Raw genomic sequence first — 14,553 nt, 5'->3', positions numbered from 1 at the left:
CATGGAAAACCCAAACCAAAGTAACAGAAATAGGGGCCTCAGATGACCAGAACACACAGGACCAGACCAAATATCAATGAGCAAATTGATCTTTAATCTGCTAACCTGGAAGGCTTGCTGTCCATCATGGGCTTGGGCCTCAGCTATTTACACAGAATCATTGTACAATATTTACAGGATGCTAAACATAGCATCATTCTGGATAGGCAAAGAAGGGGTATGGAAAGGCTAGAACAAAGCCATGAAATCAAAGTGTAAGCAGAAATTTGCAGGTGTGAGTAGAAAGAAGGGGAATGGCAAATCATGAGGGAGGGCAGTGAGGTAGACATGAGCGAGGAAAAGGAAGCATGGAAGTACTTCTGGTGCATGTGGGAAGAGCCCACTGAGACACAAAGCCTTTAAAATTATGGTCTGGAGTCTGGAGGCAAAAATAACTGCCACAAATCACTTTTGTGAGGAAAAGGAAGAAGGCAATTAGAACATTACAGACCATACCTTCTACTTCCCATACCAAAAAGTAATTCTGCTGATTAAATTCCTATGACAGGGGGCTGAGAAGGTACAAAGGGGATACAGAGACAGAATCTTAAACAGACTTAAGAGACAGTAAGAAGAGTCAGGAGAGACACAGGCAATGCAATGAAGGAGGAAAAGAACAAAAGCTCCAGCAGATCTGAACATCTGAATCATCCGGTTGATTTCACAAATCACCTTTCCTCATCTCATCTTCCCCAAAGCTCCTTCCTTTTATTCCCAAATCTCTGGATTTTTAACTTTAACCAAGGAGTGGAGTTAGAATGAGGCTGGGACACAGGGACGATCTATAAAATTCCATCTCACCAATTCAGGTCCCCTCCTTATCCTGTACCAGCATATCAGGGCTTGAGTCGTAGCCAAGGGCAGATTAGGGTGAGAATAGACAGGATGGAGGACACGAGGCCACAAAGCCCCACAATCCCAGGGCCACAGCGCCAGAGGCCTAGTTTGTCCAGTGGGATGAAGAGATCACAGGCATTTCTGACCACATCCAGCAGGAGAGGGGGATGACCCCGAAGGACCCGAGCCAGCAGCAGGACCCGGAGCCGAAGCTTCAGAGCCACCTGAGGCAGACCTCCTCCTGGAATCCCTGGACCCCCAGGTCCTCCAGGTTCAATTCCTCCTGAGACTCCTCCAGAACCCTTCAGTCGCCGGCTACAAGCTGAAGACTCTTGTTCCATCAGTAGGCGGATCTCATAAGCATCACGGCTCAAATTCATGATGAGGGAAAACAGATAGTACCTGGGATACACAGGGAAGAAGGGTCAGGATGGGTACATATACCCACCTAGCAAATCCAACAGAACACCTAAACTTTTTTCCCTCATAGTGCAACAGATTATACATTAGAATATCAGAAGTAAATGTTATTACCATTAGAAATGTCCTTCCATCTTTCTGTAACTAATGTATTTATGTATGTGTACCTTAAGATCTTGGTTTAAAAGTAATGAAGATCATGAAATAGTCCAAGATTAACCTCAAATTTCACTTTTCCACTTGGCAACCCATTAGCACACAGGCATTCAACCTGAACTACAATAAGGCAACCTTTTTTAAAAAAAAGAACAGCTTCAGTTGTTTCAAAGATTCACACACATAATTTAAATCCAATCCTTTTGTTAAAAGGAGAAAAAATAAAAAAGAAGCCAAGCTTGCCAAATGTTTTAGATTATAAATTCCTTAAGAACAGCCTACATTAAAAAAATTTTTTTAAATCCATTCTGAAAACAGTGATCTGTATTCAGTATAACTGTCTTACCTCTAATATAGACCCTGAATTCAATCACATCTATCTATTATACTCAGACCATAGTCTAAGCCAGGGGTCCCCAATCCCTGGAACTGGGCAGTACAGCAGGAGGTGACTGGCAGGTAAGCCAGCAAAGCTTCATCTGTATATACAGCCTCTCCCTATTGCTTGCACCCCCTTGGTCTGTGGAAAAATTTTCCACAAAACTGGTTCCTGGTGCCAAGAAGGTTGGGGACCACTAGTCTAACCAACCATCATCTCTTGCTTGAACTACTACTTCAGTCTTTTAACTGGTTTCCCCATGGTCACTCTTGCCCACCACACCTAACAATCTAGTTTCATATAACAGCTGGCATAAATGTATATCACAATATACCCTTTCTTAAAATTCTTGATGGTTTCCTTCCTATCACATTTAGAATAAAATACTACAGAACTCAACAAGTGACTCTGCCGCTCTATCTTGTACCATTCTTTCCCTCAACCACTAGGCTCCAACAACACTGGTTTCTTTTTATATTTTGATCCCATTCAGTGATTCCTGCTTTAGGACCTTTACATTACCTAGTCCCTCAATCTGGAATATTCTCCCTCCGAAACCTTCACATGGCTGGCTCTTCCTTGCACTTCATGTCTGAGCTTAAATGTCACCTCTTCAGAGAGGTCTTCTCTGACCGCCCATTCTAAAGTAGCAAGCCATTTACCATCTTATCACTTGACCCTATTTTAATTTCCTACACAGCATTTACCACTCTCTGATGTTTTTCTTATTTACCGTGTCTTTGTCCCTTCCCATTACAATGTAAGCCCCATAGGAGCAAGGATCTTGTTTGTCTTTACCACTGCATCCTTGTGTCTAGACTTAGGCCTAGCACGTAGTAAGAGCTAAAGAAATATTTATGGAATGAAAGAGTAGACAGGGCATAGAAACTCTTGTAGAGAGTTGCTTTTCCATACCATTCTATCCATGCCTCTGCCCCCACCCCTCATATACCATAAGCCTTGTTATAATTGTAAATCACCGAGAAAGAGGAAAAGCAGGACATAAGCAGAGATGGAAAGAAGCAATATAGTGTAAATAACAAAGTGAATCATAGGGAAGCAAAAAACAAATATAGGTAATATATAGACAGAAAATTTTATTCTCAAATCATATTCCTTTCCACCTTCACTACCAGCCTGCTCTTTAATCCAAGCCAACATCATTTCATGGTCACATTAGAGAATCTTCTCCTCTTTAGTGCTACTGCAATCCATTTTCCACAGTATAGAAAGACAGATCTTCTAAATGCAATTTGAATCATGTCACATACCTGCTCAGAACCACTGAGCAGGTGGTTTAAAAATTTTGTTTAAAATTTAAACAAAACTAAATGAAAAAAATCCTACCATTACCTAGACAACCTTGCATGAATGATCTGGCCCCGGTCTACCTCTCCAGTTTGAACTTATGCCCTTCCTCAATACTGTCAGCCACACTGGCTTTCTTTCCACCTCTTTAATTCCAAGAAGTCTTTCTGCCTCAAGGCCTCAGAATGAGTTATTTTCTGTTTCTTCTTTCTACTGCTTGCTTTGTATAACTTCTACTCAGACTTCAGGTCTGAAATAAAATTTTTCTCAAAGGGTTCTTTTTTTCCTGACCTTTCTATCTAGATTAGCTCCCCCTGTTATAAAGCTTTAACATCCTATATACGTGCTAAGTCACTTCAGTTGTGTCCAACTCTGACGCTATGGACTGTATCGTGCTAGGCTCCTCTGTCCATGGAATCCTCCAGGCAAGAATACTGGAGTGGGTTGTCATGCCCTCCTCCAGGGGCTAACATCCTATACTTTCCCACAAATATTCGGTTTGGTGATTATTTGTTTTAATATCAGACTCCCCTACTAAACTAGAAGTTTCATGAGAGCAGGAACCATATCTACTTAGCTCTTCGCTTTATTCCCTGGCTCATAGTAAGCAGTTACTAAGTATTTTTAGAATGAATGAATGTGTAGACAGGGAGGGGCATAAATCTCTGGTATAGACAGAAGAAGAATCGAAGCAATATAATTAATATCTAGTCTTGTCCAATCTTAGTCATTCACCATGAAAGAGCATCCATCTTCCATCTGCCCCCATTCATTATTCTCTGATGGTTTAAGATCTAAATGAAGATTGGAAGCCAAGTGATTCAGATGTGTACATTCTGGGAAGACCCTAAAAGATCGTTCTCTCATGAAAGGCAAGGCAGGCAGTATGAAGAATACGATAGACCTTGTAGGATAAAAGAATATCAAACCTGAAAGAACGCTGGGCCCACTTCTCCTGATCCACACGGGGAGCGAGTCCAGACTTCCCAGCCCAAAGGACATTGTCACAGGCGAAGTACAAGGCTCTATTGAGATGACTAACAGTGATGCAGAATCTCAGGACAACATCTGATAGGTGCACAGCTCGTTTGGCTGACTCAAGGGCATCTGCTGAGTTACCGAGGCGTAGAACTTGTGGAGATTAGCAACGGAAAGCAAGGATTTGAAAGTAGAAAGGCAAACAGAGAGCAAGATACAGAGAAAGAGAGGAAGCAAGAGAATCAAAGTCAGGCAAGTGATAGAAACAATAATAAACAATTTTTTAAAAAACAGCAGAAAGTTCAATCCTTTTTAGTTCAAATTTTTTATTAATTTGTGTCCCAGTTTAGCTTTCTCAAATCTGCCTCATTCTCTCCAATCCCTCACTGACCTTATCCCTGCTCTCTTTTCTCAGCTGGGAGGCCTGCACAGGATAAGTACAGATAAGGCAAACCATGATGAATTGGCACTGGTCAAAAATAGGAAGGAGGGACTAAGGAATAATGGCTGGGGATGGAAGAAGTGTGGAGTAATAAAAGGAAAGGCCTAGTTACTTACGCTTTCTTCCTAGGCTCAGATGACCTTCCAGTTGTCGAATCTGTTTCTGTAACTCAGGACTGGCCCCATGTTTCTGCAGTGCATGGCCAAGAAGGGAGCAAGCATATTGGGCAGCCCTGGAGGAGAGGTAAGGTAAGGTAGAGACCTCCTTTATCTCCCCCTCAAAAATGTCCTCCAAAAGGCAACCATGGATCACCCCCTTCCCAGTTTGAGACCATTCCCTTTCCTTCTCTTCAGGCCTGTATCTTAGTTTCTCCAAAGGGCATCGAGGATATAAAGGAGACTAGTAGGGGCTGGGAAACACTACTTCGAATTGAAGAAATAATGGATTTAACAATGATGCAGCCTGAAAAGGACGGTGAAGAAGGCAGAAGGACCACCGCAAGATCACAAGCACCTCAGTGTGAGTGTGTCATGTTCTGTGAGGGGGTGAGAGATAGCTGAAGAACAGGTTAATCTTCAAAATAGGTGAACTAAGGCCCTTGAGATGAATGAAGACTAGAAGGCAGGGCGGACGTGGAGGAGCTCGTGGGTGACAGTAGGGTAGAGGGGCCAAAGGGAACTCAGGAGTGCCTCCTTAACTCTGAAGACACAGTCCAGATCGCTATCTGTCACGGGGAGAACGCTCCTCCTCCCACCGTCGCCCAGGGAGGAAAGTGTTGGTCTTATGTGAACACACAACCCTGAGCCGCCTCCCCGCTGGCCCACTCGTGCCTCAGTTTCCCCATCTTTCTCACGAGCAGGAATGAATCAAGGCCTCGCGGCCGGCTCAAATCAGCCCCTCGCGGTCCGTCCGGGCCCCCGTAGCCCGAGTTGACCCTTTTTGACCCCCGTAGTGTGAACTGACCTCGCCTCACGAGGCTCTTCCTCTGCCCGCCCGCCAGCCCCCCTTTCCTATTCGGGCCGCACCTACACAGTCGCTCCCGGGCCTGGCTCTGGGCGCTGAAGCGGACCCAGGCGTCCATGACAGCGGCAGCACCCGTTCTGCAGCTCCGCTCCCGCCTCGCTTCCCGCCCCTAGTCACGCCTCCCGGACGACCCAACGGTGCCGCACGAGGGACAAACATCATCAGAAAATAAAGCGAGTGGAGCCGGCCCCTGAAACGTAATTTCAGAACGAGAAGCACTTGTCTCTGGGGCTACATCTGCATGGTTTGTGTGTTTGGCAGGGCGTACTGGGGGAGGTGGAGGGGTGTGTGTGTGTGTGCGTGGTCTCCGTCGTCTCGTTCTCTAATCGGAAGATCTCTATTTCCTGAGCAAGCCTCCAGAGGCACAGTCTTCTTTAAATATTCTGGACCAAGGGCGAGGCTTGCAGGAGTCGGGGCGGAGCGAGAAGGCGCCGCAGTGCTCTCTCCAGGACCACTAGGATGGGGTTGCTCCTGACCCAAGGGTGCTTACAGCGGGACACTCGCAGCACACACACACACACACTCACTCTCACGCTCCTATCGAATTCAGGGCTCCAGGGGGCTAAAGGAGCCTGCGGTAGTAGAAGTCAGCACCAGATTCCTTCCTAGTCCCTACAAGCCCCTGACAGTTGGACAGGTGACCTCCAGATTACAGACGGAGTCTCCAGAGATAGACGCTTTAGTGGACGAAATTCGCAAAATAACCATGTCAGATCCTGAGGAGGGAGAAGAAACTGGACGCAGCTTACCTCTTCAGATCCACACTTCATCGCCCCGCCCCTTTTCTTTCCAGGTCACCATGTCTGCAGGCAACGTCACCCCTTGGGGGTCATCAGCGGCGGGGGAGGAGGTCTGGGTAGGATCAGGAATAGAGGTGGAGGGCGCAGAGCTACCCACCTTCTCAGTTGCCGCCGAGGTGCGAATGGGAGTGACTGTCGTGCTGTTTGTTTCTTCGGCTGGAGGGAACCTGGCCGTGCTGTGGTCAGTGAAACGGCCGCAACCCAGCCAGCTCTGTCCCTCTCCGGTACGACGACTGTTCGCCCATTTAGCAGTTGCCGACTTATTGGTCACTTTTGTGGTTATGCCCCCAGATGCGACCTGGAATATCACTGTTCAATGGCTGGCCGGGGACATTGCATGTCGGACACTCGTGTTCCTGAAACTAGTGGCCATGTATGCCGCAGCTTTCCTGCCTGGTTATTGGGCTCGACCACCAGGCAGCCGTACTCCACCCGTTTGGACCGCGCTCAGCTGGAAGGAAACTTCTTGGGGTAGCCTGGGGACTCAGCTTCCTGCTCGCCTTGCCCCAGGTGAGTGACTAGGGACTCAGGGCTAGACTGGACAAGAATTTGAGTACACAACATGAGCCTCTGGATTCAAGGGGTGTGCTTGGCCATGGTCAACATTAATCCTCAGGGTGGGAGCCTCTGCTCTTTTGCTAGTTAAGATCATTGCATGTTAATTTGTATTTCTATTGAGTCTTTGTTTTTACTACACTTGGCTTCCACCTCTTTGCATCATCGTAGGCCCACCTTCTTCAGATTATTGCAGGAAAGCTTCAGAGCATGGAGTGTCCTCCATGGGAAGACATTAAGACAGTGACAAGAAAATTAAAAAAAAAAAAAAAAAAAAGAGTGAAATCCGGGACTTTGGGTAAAACTTTGTGATACCTTCATTCACCAATTAAAAAAAAAAAAAGCAGTTCCCCCAGGTGCATTAAATGCTCTATCAAGGATAGAGCAACAAAGTCTTGCCTTCAAGAAATTTACAGATGAGTGCAGAGTCAAATAAGTAGGCAATTACAATATAATGTCCAGTTAAGTGTTATGCTAAAGCTAAGCTTAAGGAGCTAAGGAACAATGGGGGGTGTCTGACCCACTTTTGGTCATTCAGGGAAAGCTTCCTGACTTCCTAGAGATATCAAAATTTCATTCTTGAAAGATAGGTGTTAAGACAAAGCAGGAGGAATGCTGGAGAAGGTGGAGGGTAGAAAATCTCAAAAGTAATCGCAGTTAAAGTTGAGGGCTAGAAAATGGCAAGTAATGAGCCTGGAGGGGAAGGAAGAACCAATTTCACAAATATTAAGCTTGTACTTTATCCTAAGGGCAGTGGGGAAACACTAAGTAAAAGGTAGAGTAACATAATCAGATTTGTATTTTTTACTCTAGCTTTATTGTGTCAAAACGGAAACAAAAGGGTGCATCTGAACTTGAGTGCCAATTCATCAAATCTCAGTATTGAAAACAAACTATAAATCTAGAAGAAAAAAAAAAAAGCTAAATATGGAGCAATTCCTTCAAAACAAAACCACTAACACCATCTGGGAAAAGGGAGTAAAGCAGCATCTCTGAGCCTGTGGTTGGGATTATGTCAGGGAGAGGGGTAACATTTCAGTCTCTGGAATAATGCATTGTAGTCACATTTAAGATTGGATTCTTAAATCCTCAAATATTAGAAATATAACTACCAAAAGTTAGTCTGACTGCAGTTCTAAGACAAACAAAAAATACTGCTTCCAACAGTATGTTGTAAACAGGACCCCTTTGCCTGTTGCCTCAGTGCAAAAGAAATTAATTGGGTTTATATAAAATGAATTTTAGAAGTGGACTGGGAATTAGAATTAGGACTGTTTTTGTTGTTTGTATTAATTTGCTCTGTTTTTTTCTGAGTCTAGGCTCTACCACTAACTAGCTGGATAACTTTGGCTAAATCACTTGAAATCCATAGACAACAAGATTATGGAATAGATGAATTTCATCCTTCCTTGGAGACTGACAGTCCAATAATGCAATTTCTATTTGCTTCAATAGCAAACTGATGGTAACATGATTCAGGTGCAAAAAGTGTTATTTTGGGTTCCAAATTATCAACCTCTTTAAAAAAAAATTATCAACCTGCAATGCCTGTATGTTGCATTTAAAATATGTCAATTAAAAATTGTTAGCATGGTCAAGGGAATATTGGTGTAGTTAGAAATTATTTTCGTAGACTCATTTCCAAGTATCAGAAGTAAAGGTTTCTATAGTAGGTGGTAAAATATAAAATGCATATAAAATAGTCAGAGGCTGGACTAAAATATAAGTCCCCGAACCTTGCCTATTTTTAAACCTTCTCACAAGTCAGATGTTTCTAGGTATAGTGCCAAGCCATGCACACACACCACCCTCACCACAGCGCTCCCCCTGCCCCCGCCCCCCAGCCCCACCACCAAAAGAAAAAAAAAAAACCCATCCAGGAATATATGGACTCAAGATAGGAGTAAAGGAAAGACCACTCCCCAACTAGAATAGCCTGGTCATAACTCCAATCAGTTCATAAAATCATGTCTGTGACTAAAACTATTCACTTTTCCTAAAAGTCCCTCATGCCAGCTGAAATCCCTTTCTGAAAGGCCTCATATCTAGGAATTTGATACCTACTAAGTTTGCCTTTTATCAAACTAATACTGACTCAATCTACCTTACCTGAACTAAGGTACAAACCCTGAAGCTCTCAATTGAAAAATGCTCTTTACTGATTCAAGCCAAAAACTAGTTTACCAAAAAAAGGAGAGGCAGCCAACCACATTTGGAAAATGTTAAATTTTATTGTTATTTCACCATTATAATTATTGTACATAGGACTATTACTAAAGTCACTTTAGAGAGTGACTGCAAAATAGCCTGCAACTCTAGCACCTCCCATTTTATATAAGATTTCTTTTTCCCACAGAATTAATCACAGACACATCAGGAAAATAATTTCAGCTAAAAATGGTGAGGGAAAAAAAATGTGGGTGAGGTGGTAGAGATATCCTCTTATAAAATGGTAGATAGTACTCAAAAGACAGGATCCTTTAAGTTCTGGATTTAATAAGCATACCCTAAGAGGAAAATAGAGATTTTCAAGATACATTTCTAACCTTTTAAATATGGCACCACGGATGTACCATTACTCAGCACTGCAGGGAATTAAGAATGGATTGAGATTATGCACTATATTAGCTCCCAAATTTCTTGACAATCACACACACACAAAAGAATGAATTAATCGGGAGGAGAGTGTTGAATTGGTAGGTAGTTTGGCAGGGGAAAAGGAAGGGAGACCAGTTCTAATAGTCCTTGACTCCAATCTAGCTGTTCCTGTTCCATACCGTCTGACGCGCTGGTCCAGGTCCCTTCACTTGGTGTGTCACCAAAGGCAGCTTCAAGACTCAATGGCAAGAGATCATCTACAACCTCTTCATCTTCTGCTGCCACTGATTGCAATGACCATCTGCTATAGCCACATTGTCTGCAGTGTGTCTACTCCCCAGACAAGGAAGGGGAACCATGGTGAGACTCCAACCTCCAGGCCCTAACCCCTACCCTAAAACTATTGTCTAGCCTCATTAATATGATAGCTATCTATCAAACCAAGGGGCTTGCCCAGTGGCTTAGTGGTAAATAATCTGCCTGCACTGCAGAACATTCGAGTTCAATCCCTGGGTTGGGAAGATCCCCTGCAGAATGAAATGGCAGCCCATTCCAGTATTCTTGACTGGGAAACCCCATGGACAGAGGAGCCTGGTGGGTTATAGCCTGTGGGGTCACAAAAGAATTGGATGCAACTTAGTGACTAACAACAAACTGTATCTCTAGCAGCTAATACCACACTAATTTCATTGAATGCCTTCAATTCTAACCAGCCACTAGCTATCATTCTCTGAAGTTGAGTTAGCTAGGCAAGAATTAAGAAGAAGGGTGATCACTATTCTCCTTTGCTCTTGGACACCAACAACACTTCAAACAGACTTTGTAGCTTCAGTGTACCATAGCACCTCAAATTGAAACCTTTTTTCCAGCATGTCTGTCATAATCCCTGATGGGAAGGGAGCATATAGTCCCAGGTTGGGAAGGGGAGGAGGGCTTGCAGCTTCTCTATTTATAGAGGGAAGAGCTCTATCTCACAATTTCTGCCCATCAATTTAGAAGCTGAGTGGTTCTGAATTTGAGTGAATTTTCTAAATTCCCAGCCCCTGCAGGTGAATTTGCCCTCTGCCACTCCTTATACAATCACTCCCGTGTTCATCATCGGGCCCTACGACTGGCCCAACTTATCCTGCTGACCTTCATCTTCTGCTGGACACCTTATTACCTTCTGGGTCTTTGGTACTGGTTCTCTCCCACCATGCTAACTGAAGTGCCTCCTAGCCTCAGCCACATCCTTTTCCTCTTTGGCCTCCTCAGTGCTCCTCTGGATCCTCTCCTCTATGGGGCCTTCACCTTTGGGTGCTGAAGAGGGCATCAAGAACATAGTATAGACTCCTCCAGGGAAGGAGGTTCTGGAAGAGTGCCCCAACAGGAGATTTAAGCTCTTAGACAGAAGTACAAACAAATGTGGCAGCAAGAAACGCAGGAGAGCAAAAAGAGACATTTCTATGTTACCACTTGCTCAGGACAGCATATATAGGAACAGAATGATTATTCCTTACTGTCATGAGAACATCTTACTTCTACCCTTGCTCTCTTAGCTTCGAAGAAAAAGAAATACTGAGCAGTGTCTCTACTTGACCCTAGCTGACACTGGAGACTATCTAACGTAGAAACTCACACAGAATTCAGTCCCTGGGAGAAATATCTTCACAGTGACCCATACTGCCTCACTGTAAATAGTACTCCAGAGCTTGCAATATTAGAAAAGGGAAGTTAAGTAATTAGAAAACAAAAATTGTACATTTATTCATAATTCAAAAGAAACACTAAACAGGGTGAGAGATTAAATATAAACACAGTGAGTTCCACCCCAGCCGTATTTCTCCAAGGCTGCATGGTCAAATGGAATCTCTGGAGAGAACACCTGAACAACAGAGGATAGGTCAGCGACGTCTCCGGTCTGGACTCCTGCTGCGTCTTCGACCACCTCTACAAAGAAGGAAAAGGGGCAGGGCCCATGAGACGAACATAATACTATGTCCTTATTCTGCTTTGCTCATACTCCTTCCACTAAGATAATGCTTTTCCCTCTGCACTTTACCTCCTCTTGCCCTTGGGTGGACCCCGAACAAAACACCAGTCCACGCTGATTGGCTGTCCCATCAAATCCTGGCCATTGAGTCCCTCCATAGCAGCCTGGGCCTCCTTGTATGTTTCATACTCAACTAGAGTATACCCCTGGAACAAGAAAAAGACAAATTATCAAAACTCCATCAAGCTTTTTTCTACTCAACTAGAAAAATCTATCAACCTTAAACAACAAATGCATGTCACACCCCTATTATACATACAACTTATCTGTTTCTGCCTCTTTGCTATGTCTAACAATCAATTCCCAATCTCATTTTATTTCAACTCTTGGCCAACCACAGTCAACTTTGGAGAACTACCAATGCTGTCTAAGGGTTATGGATGAAGAGAGGCAATGGAGTATGGCTCAAGATACCTTTAGATATCCTGTACGTCTGTCCAGATTGAGATGGATATTTTTTATTTCTCCATACTCTGCAAATTTATCATGGATGTCTTCTTCCGTGGCTTCCTCATGGACTCCAGTGACAAAGAGAATCCAACCTTCAACAGCTGTAGGTAGGGGAACGAAGGAAAGTTGTTTGAGCACAAGAAACACTTAAGCAAGATCACACAAGTAAAGTGTGTGCAGGCTCCACAGAGATTGGTTAAGCGACCTCTGACTCCATTCCTCAGTTCAGTTGCTCAGTCGTGTCCGACTTTTTGTGACCCCATGAATCACAGCACGCCAGGCCTCCCTGTCCATCACCAACTCACGGAGTTCACTCAGACTCACGTCCATCGAGTCAGTGATGCCATCCAGCCATCTCATCCTCTGTCGTCTCCTTCTCCTCCTGCCCCCAATCCCTCCCAGCATCAGAGTCTTTTCCAATGAGTCAACTCTTCGCATGAGGTGGCCAAAGTACTGGAGTTTCAGCTTTAGCATCACTCCTTCCAAAGAAATCCCAGGGCTCCATTCCTACTGGGTTTTATTTCATTGGTCCCTAACTCTGTACAGACAGATCCCTACCGATTCCATTTACTTACAGCGTTGTGGTCCGGGTTCATCGCCATCCTGCTCCACGCTGTCATAATCCTCACGCATCCGCGCTCGAGACCCCTCTTCTATTAGAAACACACAGCAGATCACCGGAAATCCCCCTTCTCCCACTGTTCACCGTAGGTCTGAATGGGGATTCCAAAACTCGTAGCTCTCTCCATTCGACCCCATTCCACCCACAAACACTCACCGGAGCCAAAGCCACGGCCCTTCCGTTTCTTCGCTTTTTCTTTTAGTTTGTGGATGCTCTCTGGAGCCCCAGAAGAAAAGGAATAAGTGAAAAAGGTAACAGGTGTTTACAACAATATTCTCTCTGCAAGACATTATCTGAAAGCAAATCCCACCACCTCCAGGCTGTCCCTTCCCGGCCCGCCCCTCTTCCGCCCAAAGGGGGCGGAGTCTCCAACCAACAGAACCCGGTTCCCTGGCTCGTATCCTCCCCAATGGGGAGAAAGATTATATTTTCCTAAAACGTCCTTCTCTCGCACCTTCCCCGCTTCCCGCAGCCGCCTCCACTGTCCTCACCGTCCCCATCCTCATCCATGGCGAAATCCTCGCCCCCAGCCTCATGAAGATCAAGTACGTCCGCCATCTTTCCTTCCCTCCAACTCTCGTCCGTGCCTCTCAGGCACTTGGCTCCTCGGGAAACTGTCGCGGAGGGAAAAGGTCATCAATCAAGTTGACCAATTAAAAACTAACACTAGGTCCCGCCCTCGGCGCGGTAAAAATACGCAATGGAGGCGGGCCTAGTTTGGGAAGATACCGGAAGTGTTACTGTAGCCATCTTGAGCGCGTCATTAGCTGAGCCCGGCACCCGTGTGCGGCGAGGTAGGGGGTGGGCGGGGCTAGTGAGTTCCTCTTAACCAGAGTTTCGGACATGACTGAGCCCCTAACACTAAGTAACTTAACCAGAGCAGCCAACAAAGAGTAACTACTAACAGTGAAAAGTGAAAGTGTTAGTCGCTAAGTCGGATCAGTTCTTTGCGATCCTATGGGCTGTAGCCCGCCAGGCTCCTCTGTCCATGGAGTTCTCCAGGCAAGAATACTGAAGGGGGTTGCCATTTCCTTGTGAAGCCCAGCCGAATTTTTATTAGCGGGTTGCTTTTCGTCTCTTTTCATTCCATACCAGGAAATGGAAGCTGAAGAAAGTTTTTTCTCTAAAAACTTGCAGGCCTATACTGTACCGAGGAGCAGCTGGATCTGTGATGGAAGCATTTAAAAAAAAAAAAAAAGTCAGCAATGCTACTTCAAAAAGCTGCTTCTGGAACGTACTGTTCAGTTCAGTTCAGTTCAGTCGCTCAGTCGTGTCCCCTGAATCGCAGCACGCCAGGCCTCCCTGTCCATCACCAACTCCCAGAGCTCACTCAAACTCACGTCCATCGAGTCGGTGATGCCATCCAGCCATCTCATCCTCTGTTGTCCCCTTCTCCTCCTGCCCCCAATCCCTCCCAGCATCGGCTTTCTCTCAAGAAAATCAGCCGACCTGGTTTCCCGTGAAATACTACTGATGAGACACATATCAACTTTTCTTTTTTAATTTAATAATGTCTCAAGAAATTTCCTGGCGGCTCCACATTTTTACTTCGGGGGCCCCGTTCAGTTCCTGGTGGGGGAACTAAAATCCCGCAAACCCGGGGTCACGCACCCACCCCCCAAATTAAAAATAGTCTCTTAAATTCTACCCACCGCTTCTGGGAATTAAAAAGAAAAAGTCGTGATTTTAAATAAAACAGAGGCTTTAGCTTCTTTGAGGATAGTACAGACATTTCACGTTTAAAAACCCAGGAGTTGAGGCGAAAAAGAATATTGCCCCCACATTCTGGAATCCGACGTAGGCCTTAAAAAACAGTAGTGGATAAGTAGTCACTTGTTTATTAATTTTTAAATCAGTTGTGAATGCCTATATGTGTGTCTAATATTAGAAGAGGTGCTAGCAATACAAGGGGAA

General features: G+C 44.8%; 3 protein-coding genes across 3 annotated transcripts; 1 reads left to right on the top strand and 2 right to left on the bottom strand.

The window, feature by feature from the left end:
* Positions 1–73: 73 nt before the first annotated feature.
* PEX11B (peroxisomal biogenesis factor 11 beta) lies at positions 74–5,648 on the bottom strand. Its single transcript, NM_001075266.1, has 4 exons — positions 5,585–5,648; positions 4,676–4,791; positions 4,069–4,270; positions 74–1,278 (listed from the first exon to the last, which is right to left on the bottom strand). Exons 1-4 carry the CDS (start codon positions 5,638–5,640, stop codon positions 876–878), a joined length of 777 nt encoding a protein of 258 aa, NP_001068734.1. The 5' UTR covers positions 5,641–5,648; the 3' UTR covers positions 74–875.
* Positions 5,649–5,859: 211 nt separating this feature from the next.
* GNRHR2 (gonadotropin releasing hormone receptor 2) lies at positions 5,860–11,677 on the top strand. Its single transcript, XM_059885001.1, is given in 6 exon segments — positions 5,860–6,776; positions 6,778–6,892; positions 9,698–9,815; positions 9,818–9,895; positions 10,576–10,920; positions 10,923–11,677. Coding segments are annotated over 6 exon segments (1,245 nt in total). The 5' UTR covers positions 5,860–6,288; the 3' UTR covers positions 11,024–11,677.
* On the bottom strand, positions 11,254–13,255 carry RBM8A (RNA binding motif protein 8A). The gene is made up of 6 exons (NM_001035324.2): positions 13,131–13,255; positions 12,796–12,855; positions 12,593–12,667; positions 11,982–12,118; positions 11,577–11,713; positions 11,254–11,464 (listed from the first exon to the last, which is right to left on the bottom strand). The coding sequence occupies exons 1-6, from the start codon at positions 13,195–13,197 to the stop codon at positions 11,419–11,421; spliced, it is 522 nt and encodes a 173-aa protein (NP_001030401.1). The 5' UTR covers positions 13,198–13,255; the 3' UTR covers positions 11,254–11,418.
* Between the last annotated feature and the right edge of the window lie 1,298 nt (positions 13,256–14,553).

The sequence above is a fragment of the Bos taurus genome, chromosome 3 (assembly GCF_002263795.3).
Source record: "Bos taurus isolate L1 Dominette 01449 registration number 42190680 breed Hereford chromosome 3, ARS-UCD2.0, whole genome shotgun sequence".
Classification (NCBI taxonomy): domain Eukaryota; kingdom Metazoa; phylum Chordata; class Mammalia; order Artiodactyla; family Bovidae; genus Bos; species Bos taurus.
This window is presented reverse-complemented; position numbering and strand designations above follow the sequence as displayed.

Excerpts from the sequence above, each read along its gene's own strand:
- PEX11B (NM_001075266.1), bottom strand. The coding sequence starts at position 5,640 with ATGGACGCCTGGGTCCGCTTCAGCGCCCAGAGCCAGGCCCGGGAGCGA. Across the intron at positions 4,271-4,675 it reads TCTGAGCCTAGGAAGAAAGC|TTCTACGCCTCGGTAACTCA; the intron begins GTAAGTAACTAG and ends AATCTCCACAAG. Across the intron at positions 1,279-4,068 it reads TGGGCCCAGCGTTCTTTCAG|GTACTATCTGTTTTCCCTCA; the intron begins GTTTGATATTCT and ends TGTGTATCCCAG.
- RBM8A (NM_001035324.2), bottom strand. The coding sequence starts at position 13,197 with ATGGCGGACGTACTTGATCTTCATGAGGCTGGGGGCGAGGATTTCGCC. Across the intron at positions 12,668-12,795 it reads GGGCCGTGGCTTTGGCTCCG|AGGGGTCTCGAGCGCGGATG; the intron begins GTGAGTGTTTGT and ends TTCTAATAGAAG. Across the intron at positions 11,465-11,576 it reads CCACCCAAGGGCAAGAGGAG|AGGTGGTCGAAGACGCAGCA; the intron begins GTAAAGTGCAGA and ends CCTTCTTTGTAG.